General features: G+C 43.2%; 1 protein-coding gene across 9 annotated transcripts in view; it reads left to right on the top strand.

Annotated features, from left to right (window-relative positions):
* The first annotated feature begins 595 nt into the window (after positions 1 to 595).
* The window catches only part of eif4g3a (eukaryotic translation initiation factor 4 gamma, 3a), a 45774-nt gene continuing 32353 nt past the window's right edge, over positions 596 to 14016 (top strand). For 7 of the 9 annotated variants that reach the window (XM_041033525.1, XM_041033521.1, XM_041033524.1 and 4 more), the window contains exons 1-3: positions 596 to 1169; positions 9250 to 9322; positions 11952 to 12119. In XM_041033525.1, the coding sequence (XP_040889459.1) occupies positions 1006 to 1169; positions 9250 to 9322; positions 11952 to 12119 (405 nt within the window). In that variant the 5' untranslated portion in view covers positions 596 to 1005. The remainder of the gene's footprint in view (positions 1170 to 9249; positions 9323 to 11951; positions 12120 to 14016) is intronic. The other 2 variants (XM_041033526.1, XM_041033523.1) reach the window with 1 other exon arrangement.

Here is a 14016-nt window from a genome sequence, read left to right as displayed (position 1 = left end):
GTCTCATGTTTACGTTTTTTCAGTTTCGTGATATCTCTCTTTTTTTTTGTACAGAGAGGTGTGGACTACATTCAACCAGTGACTCAGATTATTTCAGAAAATGTTTCCAGTGGGAAAATGTCGTTCTAGCTTGCAAATGCGAAGCAGGCATAAGAACGGTAGATGGCGCTATATACACACACACAAGTCCATCCTGTAGTCAGCAGCTGGTGCAGAGTACAAGCCATGAACCGGACCGTGTAAATAGCTGATTAGTGAATATATTGGCATTTTTTGGCACTCACACATGATATAGGCAAATTACTAGAAACATTTGCGCAACTTAATATTTTTATATTTTATTTATTTTTTTCAGAATGTGTTTGTCGTCACTGATAAAATGTTCCGGGCTGTGATCATGTTGACTTGACTTAAAAGCAAAAAAAAACAAACAAACAAAAAAACAAACAAAAATACAAACATCTGTATTTGGGACACATTAAGAGCGTTAACTGTGTTTTGAATAAATATAATATGGATTTGATTGAAGATTAGTTGATTAGCCGAACGATTCCGTAACCGGCCGAGAGTTGCCGAATCATCTGTCCTGCCCGGACTGCTGGAAGCGGCCGCAACGCCATGTTGGCGAAGTCTCTCATCTCTGTGAGAAAAAAATGATAGAAAACATACTTGTCGAGAAGAAAAGGTAGATCGCCGAGGGAGGCAGAAGATCGCGGCGATTATTTCTTTTGAAAGAAACGAACCGAGCCGGATCCGCGGAGGTTCCGGACGGGCGAGGGAGGCTAAACCTCCCACCGTCCCCATGAATAGCACCGCTGATCCGAACAGCGACTTTCCATGAAAAAAAGACGTTTGTGTTGCTATTCGAGCTTCGTTATCCCAGTTCGTTAAAGGGATTTGGGGCCTGCTTCAAGAATCTGCTACGCTTGCTCTATGTATGCAAGCTAGGCGTTGTTTGTATCAGTATTTATTAAGGTATTGTTTTTATTTGTTGATTTTTTTGCGATGAGTTTGCCACCGAAAGTGGTCCCTAAACAAGCCGCTGTCGCAGTTAGCGGACCTGGAAGTGGCCCCTCTCCGTCGAGCCAACTGCGGGCTACCCTGACCTCCGTGTCTCTGCCGCCGGGAGCCCCAACAGCTCCTCAGCCAGGCGCTGTACCGCCACCTCAGTATCCTTTGACTTGGGTAACATGGAAATTGCTTGTGATTTGTGCATTTCAGTTCCCCTCATGTGAGTAGCACATATTGCAGTTTTATTTGTGATAGATAATAGAGGTTGGATGCGGGGATGATGGTTTCGTTTGGAGGGAGCGGGGAGGGGAGGGGACAATTAGCTAGCTAAGTATGCTAACATTAGCTTATCAAGCCGGTTGTCAAAGCTAACGGAAATGTCAGTTTGATTCTTGGGAGCTGACGCTACACCATTACCTCTAGTTACATGTTTAATTAAATATGGTTGTCATTTGCATGTAGTGGCATTCTATATTAAGGATAAATAAGATGGATAAGACGCTTCATTACCGGCAAGCTATCAGGCTTTCCACACCGGTTGCCGGCTTTGTTCAGTTACCGTTGTTGGCTAGCAAGTTGCTTTAGCTTCGTTACTGTACCAGCCTGCTAAATTAAGAGTAGCCTCAATGGCTTCCAAGTGCACAAGTCAGTGAATGCAGCGTCACAGAGCAGGACAGCTTCATCCATTTCAGGGTGATGACCTGTATCTTAATAGTGGGGCTAATGCTAGCCTGTAAAAGGCCCCGCTTGTGGGGATTGCACCTCCGTGCCCGTTTCACATAACGTTAGCTTTTGAAGGGGTGTTCCTGTACACCTTGACGGGCCTGTCAGTGCCTGGGTCGGTGAGCTCTCTCTGGGCCAGATAGCCTGCACAGATTAGCAATAAGAAAGTATATAGCTAGTTGTAATGACCGTCTTTACAGCTACAGTGATGTTTGCTTTAGTATAAACAGACAGATCAAATCATCATCAGCTGACGAACGTGTTAAAATTGCTTTACGGATCATAATTGTGTTGTCTCTCTGCCATCTCTTAGAAATTTGTCTCCACATATTTAACATGCTGTGTAGGGTCAGTTGGCATTTGTTGACATGGCCTCATGCTGTTACTGCCACCGATTATTGCCTCACCTTTGAGTTTACATAGAGAGTATCACTCTACCCTACTTTTGGTGGGATGAAGTCACTGGTTATGTCACCTCCTGCTTTATTTACAGCATGGTGGCAGTAGTGTGAGAGAGAGGATTAGGTTGACGTCTCCTGTCTGTCGGTGACAGAGAGATGTGCCTTTTGTGATCTGACAGCTTCTGGTGTGCCTTTGCTTTGGGATGTGATGTCTCAACCTGATTTCCTGCCACCCATGATCACAGCCGCCCTGTGTTCCTGACATCTGTACGGGGCAGTAAGTAGCTGGTTGTGGCAGGTGGCTGTATGAAACCCCTCTCTTGCTTACAGTGTGTTGTGCGTGTTTTTTTTTAGTTGTCTGTGAGTTAGACGAGTATATCAAATAACACAGATGATAAAGATCCATTTATCTGTCATGTCATGTCCTCTTCTTGCTCTCCAAGCTTTTGAAACGACTGTTAAATTTGCTTAACCTACTTTCAGCTGTATGACTGTAAGTTCCTTTGCGTGCTAGTTGAATACAAAACTGTACCTTCTCCATTTACTCAAAGTCATATGTAAGGGATAGGGATACGTAATAATGACTAGAATAATGGTAAATATTGCACAGTGGATACACCACACTGCTTGGGCATAAACTTTACCACTGACTAAACTGATCAGTCTGATTTTGTATCACATTATGGAATTTCTGACTCCTCCACTCGTGACTATTGATCCACTGATGTAGTTGTACCTGTGTCCCTGTTAAATGGACAGGGACAAACCCGTAGTGTCCAGCCATCAGACAGCCATGTAGCGCAATAGCAAGTCATTTCATGAGACTAATTCTTATTTCTATGTTTTTTTTTAATTTAAAAGCTAAGAATTAGCCCAACTGTATTTTAACAGAATGTTTTGAGAAGTTGAGGGGAAAATATCATGAAGACTCAATTAAATTTGACTCAGAACATCTAATTCTCTGTAGGGTTTATGATATTATGTCTTCAACTGGTGATAAAGTGGTAACTTTAAAGTGTTCACTAAATGGTGCCATTGGATTACTTTGAACGTGGAATGTCTTTCAGTATAATAAAGTGTTTTTTATTACACCCACATTACATAAACATCTATGCTGTAGGTGGGGAGTTAACAGTATGAATAAATTGTACTAACATCAATTGAGTGAATTTATTTGAAAATTAAAACTAGTGTGCTATATCCTGGGATCTTCAGGTAACCCGCAAGATCACTCTGATGATCCTAGGACCCAATTTTAGTTGCCACAAGAACTAGTGTACTAGACTACACTGCATTTGAGTTTCATGTCTGTTTGAAAACAGACTATTTGAGTGTCACCACTTGTCTGACCTCTCACTCTCCCTGGACCTCAGAGGTCGGAAGTGTGGGAACATGTGACTCTCCGTCTGGTCTGGGCTTCTGGTGTATGGGAATTCCCACTTGCAGGATGTTGGCGTGTGTGTTTGTGGAGTCCTAAGATGCACAGGGGTTCAGAGGCAGGATGGTGAGCCGTGTGTGTGAGTGCAGTGCAGGGGGTTAGTTTGTTTTTGTTCCTGGTTGCCAGAGAAACACCCAGCGCATGCGTCTACTGCTGCACTTGCCAGACAATGGCAGTGCTGCTTAACATTCAGAGCGAGAGGCCAAGGTGGCGCTTCCCACCATCTGCCAACAAAGGCCCAGGTCACCCAGCCTGCTTTAGCCCTCTCTTATTTCCTTCCATCCCCCCATAGCTCACCTCATACCACTGCTGGCCCAGCTGAGGAAACTGAGGGCTTCTCCCCATTTTCCCCTGCTTCTCTCTCTGGGCAACCCCCCATTCTACCCCACCCCACCCACCTCAACGACTCAGTTCTCATGATACAGTACTTTCATCTCTCATTGAAGAGGCTCACAGCTTTTTCTGTCTCGTAGCTGTGCAAATGTTTTTTACTTCTTTGTCCTCATGGTTTGTGTTTCTGTTTGGACAAAAGAACAACAGCCTTTGCCAGTAAAGAGCAGAGAAGTGTAATGTAACCTGTGAGCCAGAAATGCAGTCAGAGTTAGTTATGAGGTGTAGCTACGTCATGTATGTACCCAGCTGGTAGGTCACACAGCACAGTAGTCCTGTATTTCAGGACAGGTGTGTACAGCCTGCATGAGAAGATATTCTCAAGAGTATACTCACTGTGGGATGTTATAAATAAACTGCTGAGTTGTTATGAGCCAGCATGCAGGACTGTTCTTTCCAGAGAGGGAGTGGCCTGTTGAAGAAGACATCCTGCATACTGTCAGTGCTCTGCCAGTGTTTCCATCTGAAGTGACATTTACACATGGTTGTGGATATATTTTTTTTTTTTTTCAATTTTGAATGAGCACCTGTGTTTACTGTAGCAAAAACCTTTTCAAATCCATCCAGTAGTGTTTGAAAAACTGACATTTTCCGATTATAGTTGCATTGCTTTCAACTGCTCTTACAGCGCTCTGTATTTACGGTGAACTCTGCGATTGGAGATCCATCCCACCCACACAACGGTAGCTGTAGGGCTGATGGCGGAGTTCAGAATTTTCACGTCCACTTGTCAGCAAGTAGTGCTACAACTTTTGCCAAAACTGTCTTAATATTGGTGTCAGAGCAAGGATTTATGCTTCGCTTTACAAATGTACCAATGTACTGTTGCATGTGCAACATTTGCACTACTGCAACCAAGTAAGTGCTTCATTTGTGGGCAGTTGTAAAGACAGTAGCTCTGTGGTAGTGGATTTCTTTTTTTGGTCAGCTGGGTCACTTTTCATTGTTCAGGCTGCCGGTACTGCTGGCGAGGTTCAGTTCTGCTGCTTCAAACATAACCCAGTAACCTGACAAGAATTTTTTCGTGGCCGCTGTTTCTGACCGCTGGCCTGTGTTTCTGCTTTTGCCACAGCGGCTCCCAGTAAAATTTCTTAATTTCTTGTTCCGTTTAATCTCTAACCTTATATCTCCTGTGTCTGACATATACAGTTCAACCATACAAGCCATCATACACTCCCTCAAACTAATTCAGATTTTCTGACAGTCTCACAGTAAATAACTGTCACTGCAAAAGGACTAGTTCGCTTCCACGTTACTGGTTAGTGAATAAATAACAGGAAGCCGGGGCTGTAGTTTTCAAAATTTTTAATGCACCTTGGCAGTGTTTCAGAGAGAGACTCTGCAGCGTTATGGCTGCTAATGGAGTATATATATATATACACAGTGCAGACATGCTGTTGAAAGTTCTCATGCTTCTCTTAAAAGAATACAATATTTTAGACCATCATTTGGAGGCGAGTCACCAGCAGACCAGCAGAGCATATTGTGGTAAAGTTATTGTTATGTTTATTTATTCTTTTGCATTTACCTTCTTAGAAGTGCAAACTCACTGCCCGTCCCCTTAATTTAATACTAAAAGCATATACAGTCTGGGCTATAGACATCCAGAACCATTGTGGCTTAAGATTTGGTTTGTAAGAGTTGAATCCACCAACCTACCAACTATTGTTCATACTGTAGTGAAAGAGCAGTCTCAGCAACAGCAGGCAGGCAGTGAGAGCTTTGTGAGCTCTGCTTTCATCCAACTGTGAGTGTGTGCGTGGTGTGTGTAGTGTGTGTGTGTGTGTGAGTGGCCAGTGGGCCAGCAGGGGGAAGGAGGGTTTGTGTCTGCACCATCTGGGCCGTCTCCACTCGCTTCCTGTGCTTCCACTCAGAACCCTCTGCACTGAGATCTCCAGGTAGACTGCATCATTCAAGTGAGACATGGCAAGTTCCTTTAGGTCTGTTTGAAGTGTGTGCCATATTTATGTGACACAAGACTTTTTGCTGTGTGTGTAACTATACGCCAGTGCAAATAGTGCTGTTTGATTTAGGTGGTATCTGTCTGTAGAGAAACTACGTCAGCAAAAACAGAGCTCACCTCTCACTCTGACCCTCTCTTGCCTCTTTTTCTTTGATATTTCATGGTTTTTTTTTTGTTTTGTTTTTTTACTCAGGGGAGAGGTTGTTAACTGCACAGCTGCAATTCATAAATTTTTGCTGTAATAGCAAATTACAGTTTATTGAGCTGCATCATCCTCCCGATCACACCCATACTATTTGTAAGGCTGAATCTCCTCTTGTCTTCCCCCTTTCTCTCCCTCTCACACACTCAGCACTTAAGTGGCTTTACAGTAAGCTAATGATGAAGCAGGAGCAGCCGCAGCTTTTCCCTCCTAAATGTGGCTCACAGGTCGCTGTAGGGTTAGGGGACAAGGAGGAGTGGCTGAAACTACTTTATGATCTCCTCAGCGAAGAAGGGTCAGCGTGGGCTCATTTCAGGCGGTCGCACCAGAATTTATATTGTTAACAATAAACTACAGGGAAACCTGACTTTTTTTTAGGAGGTTAAAAAACCCTGTGTGAAATGCGAGCGCCTTTTCAAGTCGTACACATGAGCAGGGACATGGTGTCACGGTGTTATCTGTGAAAGAAATCTGTGGTCACTGTCTTCAGATGTCCTTTCAGTTTGAATACCTGGCATCCTTGAGGTGTAGTTCTTTTAGGACTATGTACCTTCAGTTTTTACCCTTCTATATATACTGCATTTCTTCTCACAGGGTCAACCATCAGCGTAATTTGGTCAGGTTGGATGTTGCGGGTACATTTTCAGCCACACTGGCACTCTTTCTGAAGCAGTATCCCTGCTGTAAGTCTTTAAGTTGACATTGTGCCTACCCTCTCTCGTCAAGCAGAAAATTAATGAAGATCAAACTAATGACTAATGTCTAATTAGGGCGGTCAGCCACGTTCATGGCCGTGCCTGATACACGCAGGAGAGTTTGACTGCAAAGCGCCTGCTTCCATCTGGTTAGACTGCCACCCACATGGAGGGCTTGACATAAATGGTGTTTTACCCCAGGAAATTTGTTTCTTCAGTGTGATCACCTGGATGTTATTCTGCATAAATGCTAAAACTGCTCTCAGACAACTGCACTATCTTTACCACCACCAGCAGTCAGTCTTTTCTTATCATGTCACTCTTGGTATCTTTGATGTCCATGCTAGCTAACTATTATGAACCCTCAAAGGAAATATGTAGACAGAAATTGAAAATGCAAAGGGAAATTTTCTTACAGATATCTTTAACCCGCACCTTTTCATGTAAAATGATTTTACAAAAGCAAAACAAGCCTGGATCAGTTATCCTGTTAAATAAGTCACTTGCTGAGTTGCTTAAATGTCAATATGCAGTGAAATAGATTTTTTGCTCAATATCGCTGTTTGAATTTCCATCGACATGGGACAGGGGAAAAGTGCTGCACTTAAAAGCATGACATTAATGCATAACAACACTCTGCAATTACTACAGGTGTTTGCCTTCTGAGATAACAGAAATCTGCACACTGGCTTTGAGCCATTTAAATAATCTCTTGTTTTTACAATTTGGCTGCAGTTGTGAGAAGGTCTGCCAAAATCCCTGGTAGATTTATGTCTCTCATACTTACTTAATCATATTTGTGTTTGATTTCCCTGCCCTTGCCTCTGTTGATTACAGCCCCTGACCTCCAGATGAAATTCTTCCTGTAGCTCCAGCAGGTTGAACCCTGGTTTCACCTGTCTACGTCTTGTTCCCTACTCTCTGTTTACAGTCCGCGACACAGTTGCCCCTGCCAACTCGCGGTCATGTAGAGCAGACGGATCAGGTTGCCTCACCGTTGATAGCTCCTTCTCCTCCCGTCTCGCTCTCTGTCTGTCACCCACCAGACCTGTGTCAAGAAATATTTGCAAATAACTATTATTATGATCAACTTTTTCTCCTTCTTCGTGCTTTGTGGCTTAGAGGTACCACATTGTGGCTTTTCAGACTGTGATGTAGTCACTGATACACACACTATGAGGGAAATGTCTTTGATTCTCCAAGCATGACAAAACGAAAGTAAAAATTGTAAATACTGTGTAACCCATGGCACAGTGTTGTTGTGCTCCTCCTCACCTAGACTGTCATGGGAGTGTGAAGAGTCTGAGCTTCTAATTACTCCTAATTTTTGTGTGTATATATACTGTGCATGTGTGTGTGTGTCTGTGTGTTTGGGGATGGGCGTGTTGTTTTTCCAAATTCCCCGGCAATGAAACAGATAATGCTTCCTGCTGTGCGTCTGCTTTTTGAATCGCAGCCCTCGTTTGAAATGATTCTTTTCTCTCTTCATCTCCCCCTCTTCCCCTCGTGTTGTCGGTTACAAGTAGAGGTGCTGGCAGGGGGCCAAGAGAGATGACGGCCCCTGCAGGCAAGAGCAGAGTAAAGGAAGAGGGCTTAGGGGAACGGGAGGCGTGATTTGGGTAAAAGGAAGAAAGCCAGACGTTCAGTTTCCCTTAAACCATGTGACCAGCAGCGTGTGAGCCTGTCTGTCACAGACAACTGCTTGAGCAGGTTACTAACCACAGGGCTACCCTCTTTGATGTGGCGTTTGCACATTCCCTCTTTTGTCTCCTCTAGCATCTGAATTATGTCCCCGACTCTCATTATTACATGTTTTAGTTGCCTTAAAGAAAATGATCTTCTGCTCTGGTTTCTGTTTCCTTGGCCACAATGAAGCCTAGAGCGTAATAGGTTTATTCAAAACGAATTAATATTGAATGAAGTTTGCACCTTTGCTTTTCCCGTGTAAAGGGTGAGCCGTTGCCTAATCTTCTGCTCTATCTGTCCCCTTGCCTGAAGTAGTCCAGAAATCCATTTCAGATTTTCCCTTTAACTCTTGCAGAATGGTGAAGGTACATAGTGTACTCTCAGAGATGGGGCATTTTGGGCGGGGTGGTTGGGGGGGATCCTTGAAATCAGACTAGCCGAGCTATCGGGGTTTGAGGAAAGCCCTTTGGATCCGAATCAGCTAATGTATTTCATAGAAACAGAGAAGTGTAGAATGAAACAATTTCAGCAGACTTACGTCAGTGTTTGCCAAACAGGAAACTTTCAGACATACTAGAGCAAGTCTTCTCATGAGGTTTAGTCAGCAATATTTAGACTTATCAGTGTCATGAATTTGTAAAATATGATGGGAATCTTGCCTGTTCAACTCTTATCTAGAATGAAACTTGTTTTAGGTGTCCAGTTACCTTTTGAGTTTTCTTTAACGCACCTTTTTCCAGAATCCCACGGGTTCAGCCATCACTGGACGACCGAATCTTCCCCACACAGCCTGGAGTCGCTGCAGTCTACAGCGTGAGTCACTGGACGCAGCCCCTTTCACAATCACACTCACATACATGTCAGCCTCTATGGATACTGCATTCCACACATATGTACATATCGTGTGTACTCTGTGGACTGTATGTAGTTGTATGCAATCAAGGTATGCAGAGTATAGTAGGTCAACATACATAGTTTTAATGTCTGGAGTGTCACAGACTTTGCTGTTTTTTTTTTTTTTAGGCAGAGAGCTCAACTGAAGTTTGGTGTAAGAGAAGTTCACCTGTTTCCCCTTAAGAACGCTATAGCCTTTATTAAGGCAGGATTTATTGCATTCATTTTAGCAAATGCACCTAATCGTGTGAAATAACAGTGCCTTCACAATTACTAACCCCTCTGTGATTTTTTTTTTTCATATTTTAAAATTTCAGCATTGTGTCACAGTGTATGTAATTGTAAGTTTTTGACCATGAACAGTAGAAAAATACTTTCTTATAAATGTGTAAACAAATCTCTGCAAGAGGCTGAGCAGATTTTACAGGCTGTGTAAACATACATTTGTGTGGGTTTTTTTTAATTATGAGAAGAAGAAGACATGATGCTGTGATCTGACCACAGGAGGCCTGCTGTGGAAACATGCCTCCTCAGGGGACTTCTGCCATTCACTGACTCCTTTAGGAGTTAATTAACATTTCCTGTATCAGATATTTGTCACAGTAATATTCACATAACTCTTGGGTTTTTATTTTAACCTGCCTAGAGCATCAACATGTGAGTTAGGGGCTTCAGGTAGACAATTGGATTTGGTCACAGAAAAAAAAAAATCAAAATTTACTTCTCTGTTCTGTTCTTGGCTGAACTTTGGGGCTGTCTATCGTCTCATCTTCAGCGTTCAGTGCTCGGCTGCACTGTTCTGGGCTTCTCCTCTGATAAGCCATGTGTGCATCTACCTGGAGGCCAGTAATTTGTTCGAAGGCTTGGTAGACTTTGTAAGATCCTGATTAGTGACAATCCTACCATTAAAGGCACAGCTTTTCTCTTTCTTGTAAATGGATGTTTACTACAGAAAGAAGAAGATAAGAATATTGATTTCCCTGTTCACTTAAACATTTTATTGATTTTTCTCGCACAAAATGAACTAAGCCGAAAAAATAAATACAATTGGGGCACTCGCTCAGACATCCGTAGTGCTTTAACACCGACATTGCAGTGGTCATTTGTGGGAAAATATTGGCTTGTGTGTTTTTGTTAGCCCCGTGATTCCTTATTTCTACAACATCTAGCATTTATAAGCATAGCAGTTTACCTTAGATTTGCAACTTTCATTATTTGACACCACAAATAAGATGTTGCCAATGTTGACATTTCTGAAATGTGGGAGGTAACAGCAGGTATCTGCACATTGCACAAAGACAGTCACTGTATACTTGAAGATAGGCCATTCAGCTGTGAGCTTATTTATCCACTGTAACACAACGGTACCGGAAACATTGCAGGTTTTATGAGATTTTTCTAGCTCTGAAAGTTCATTTCAGGGGGTTAGGCTGCAACAATGATGACACTGGTGGAAATAAGCCGTGCCAATGGCACAAAACCGTTTTTCTGTGGAGTGGATGCTGGGTTTGCACACTTTCTGTTTTTTTTTTCCTTCCCCTCATGTACAGCCTCTATATAGCCGCTTGCCTCCCCTCCCCCATCCCATCATTCTGTATGTCCTCAGAATCAGTCACTTGCCTGAAGCAGAGCAGGCTCCTCCCCTGGCAACAGCAGCTAGATTAGTTGCTTTATCCCAGGTCATCTGAGGGAAGTGGGCCACGCAGAGAAGATGGAGAAATGCAGATCGGATTGGTGCTATAGAAGCTGTACAGTATATTGCCTGTAGTACCAGGTGGATTTGAATATAATGTACATTTGGAGATGTTTTTAAATGTTATTGTTGGTAGCTGTCTTTAAAGCTCTAATGGCCACGTTCTGTGAGGGGCGGGGGACGCCCTGTAGAGAAGAGGTGGGTTTCTGAGCTTTCCAGGCAGTTTCAGTGTCTGCCTCCTGCTTTCTTCCTGCAGTATCCTGTCTCATTCCCTGGTGTGTCAGGCCTGCTGCAGCAACTCGCAGCACCTGCAGTACTGCCAGCCCACAGCTGCAGCAGCCAAAGCCCATCCTGCCACACCACAGGCTACGAGCTGAGTCAAACCTCATCTTTGCCTCATACTGTTCTCTTGGCTCGTGCCTACCCTGAACCCTCCATTAGCCGATATTGATGAGGATTGTTTAGCATGACTAAGTTATATCAGGTGGACTCTGTCTGTCACAGATGAATGTGAATGTAATGTGATTACTTGACCCAGTTTTGCCATATGAGGCCCAGACATCGTTGCACAGCATGGTTTGGCACAGCAGGCTGCAGGAGAGGCCAGAGCCCACTCTGCAGCCAACAGCAGCAGGCTTCAACACCCATGCACAGCTCAGGTCTTCACCTCTGCACACATACAGGGGCTAATCCTGGAGCTTGAGCGCTTAATTTACATTCCTCAGCAGGAGGGAGGACTAATGACCTGTGGAATCCTGCCACTGCTGTTCCTCCTCTACATCAGTGGGTGTGCATCAGTCTGACGTAATATTCCATATTTTGTATCTGTCTAACGAGACTGTTTATGTGATACAGGTACCCAGGCATGCTGGTCCTCCTTACACTGCTCACGACATCACAAAGGGACACCCTAACTTGGCGGGCACCCCACCCGGTCATGCCCACTCCCCAGCGCTCTCTCAGGTATCAGTACCCACAGCTTCCCCATATCGCTACCCTAAGGGCTGGGAGGCAGGCGGAGGGGTGAGTTTGTCACTGTGTCCGCCGTCATCCTCTCTGCGTATTCATGTTTGGTCTGTCCATTTGTCTGCTTACTTTTTTATGACCTGTGTTAGGGCCGGGCAACAGTTCATAACTGTAATTTATCATTTCCCAATATAATCACATCAGGGCAAGGTTTTACATAAGGATATTGGGGTTTAAATGTCTAAATGAATGATAAGTTGTTTATAATAGTAATAACTTGAAATGCTTAAATTGCAACAAATTTATTTTTCAATAATGTTGTAATTATTGCATGATGCTTTAATTCCGTCCATAATGCCCGCCCCTAACCTGTGTTATTTGTGTTTTCTCACATCAGCTTGTGACACGTATTATTTTCCTTTTTTGTCGTCCTCTGTTTCAATATTTCTCCTCAGCAGCAGTAAGCTGTGTGTGCATGACTGTATTGTTTTAATGAAATTAAAATGATTGTATTATTTAAAGCAGGGACAGGGTTTAGGTTGTCAGTCTTTCCCAGGATTACCACATATATGGAGAGTAGAGCACCTTGAAGATATATATTCAAATTGATCGTGGCTGTTGTCATTCCGTTCTTTTCCCCAAGCACAAACCATTTGTCACTGAACATTTCCCGGTTTGTTGCCTACTCTGAACAGCTGCTAAGGGTTGTGTCACTGTGTGATTCCCATGGGATGGAAGGAATACTACACTGTGTCAGTGCGATTGATAAAACAATCCGAAGGAATCAGCTGAGAGCCATGTCATATGCCATATATATTTCACCATGAGCTCATGATGTATGTTCATTTGTTCAACATAAATTCAGACGACAGTGGTTTACACATTATTAGTGTAAAATTTTTAAACATTGCTTCTCATAGTAGGACCTACATTCTTTGGGTTGAAGCTCTGTATAAAGTGAGATATATTGACGTAGATGTAATATCCTGGATCCCATCAGGGTAAAGATCACATGATATGTGATTAGGTTGGATTTAGACAAGATTAATTAAATAATTAGGATTTGACATGGTAGGTGTTAGGTAAGGTTTAAAGGGGACTTCTGTCTCTGCCTGTAGCCACAGTAGTGTTCATGTGTATGTGATGGATATGGGATGGGGCAATAACAAAATTCAGAGGACCATCTGGTAACAGAACAGAAATAAATCAGGACTGAACACTGTGGGAAGATTGACTCACATGTCACCCCTCTTTGGTTCAGGCAGCATTACATCCTCTGGTTACACTTTATATCTGGGGGGGAAAACCCCTTAAGAAATATCAGTGAAACAGGTAACTCTTGGTGTAGCCATTAATCATAAAGAGAGCGACACTGCTGCTGTGATGCTGGCATGGGTGACCGCCTTGCTGCTCTCCTTTAGAAGCATGTTGACTCCGTGACTCAGCCTCTCTGGAAGTATGTGACTATGCTTGCGAGGAATCTAGTTGTTCTCATTTACTGTTATAGCCTAATGGCCCACTGCCTCATCCTAAAGCAGCTCTAGTCTCTCACCAGCGTTCTATAAATAGTCTCGTCAACCAGCACAAACTTAAATTATCGCAAACATACCAGCAGCAGCAGCTTGAGGAAGAGTAAGTATCAGTTTAAATCCACCTCTGCCTAGTCCCACTGTGCACTTGATGAAGAATAAAAGAACACGGGATTTGCAGTCCTTGAGGGTACCAATTTTCTTTGCGCTGTGCATAAACCCCAATCGAAAACATTTTCTCCCAGCAACATCCAAAGTAATCAAGTATTGTGATGTCTGGTGTATTATTTAGGAGTGTTACAGTTAGTCGTTAAAAGTGCAAAATGTTTTAATAAAATGACAAGTGTGTGATGGCTGCACGGCTCCTGGTCAGTGTGTTACAAACCCTCTCCTTCTCTGTCCATCTTTCCATTTCTTCTTTTAAC

Source organism: Toxotes jaculatrix, chromosome 3 (genome assembly GCF_017976425.1).
Source record: "Toxotes jaculatrix isolate fToxJac2 chromosome 3, fToxJac2.pri, whole genome shotgun sequence".
Taxonomy (NCBI): Eukaryota; Metazoa; Chordata; class Actinopteri; family Toxotidae; genus Toxotes; species Toxotes jaculatrix.
Note: the sequence above shows the minus strand (reverse complement) of the source record. Positions and strands in the feature narration are given on the sequence as shown.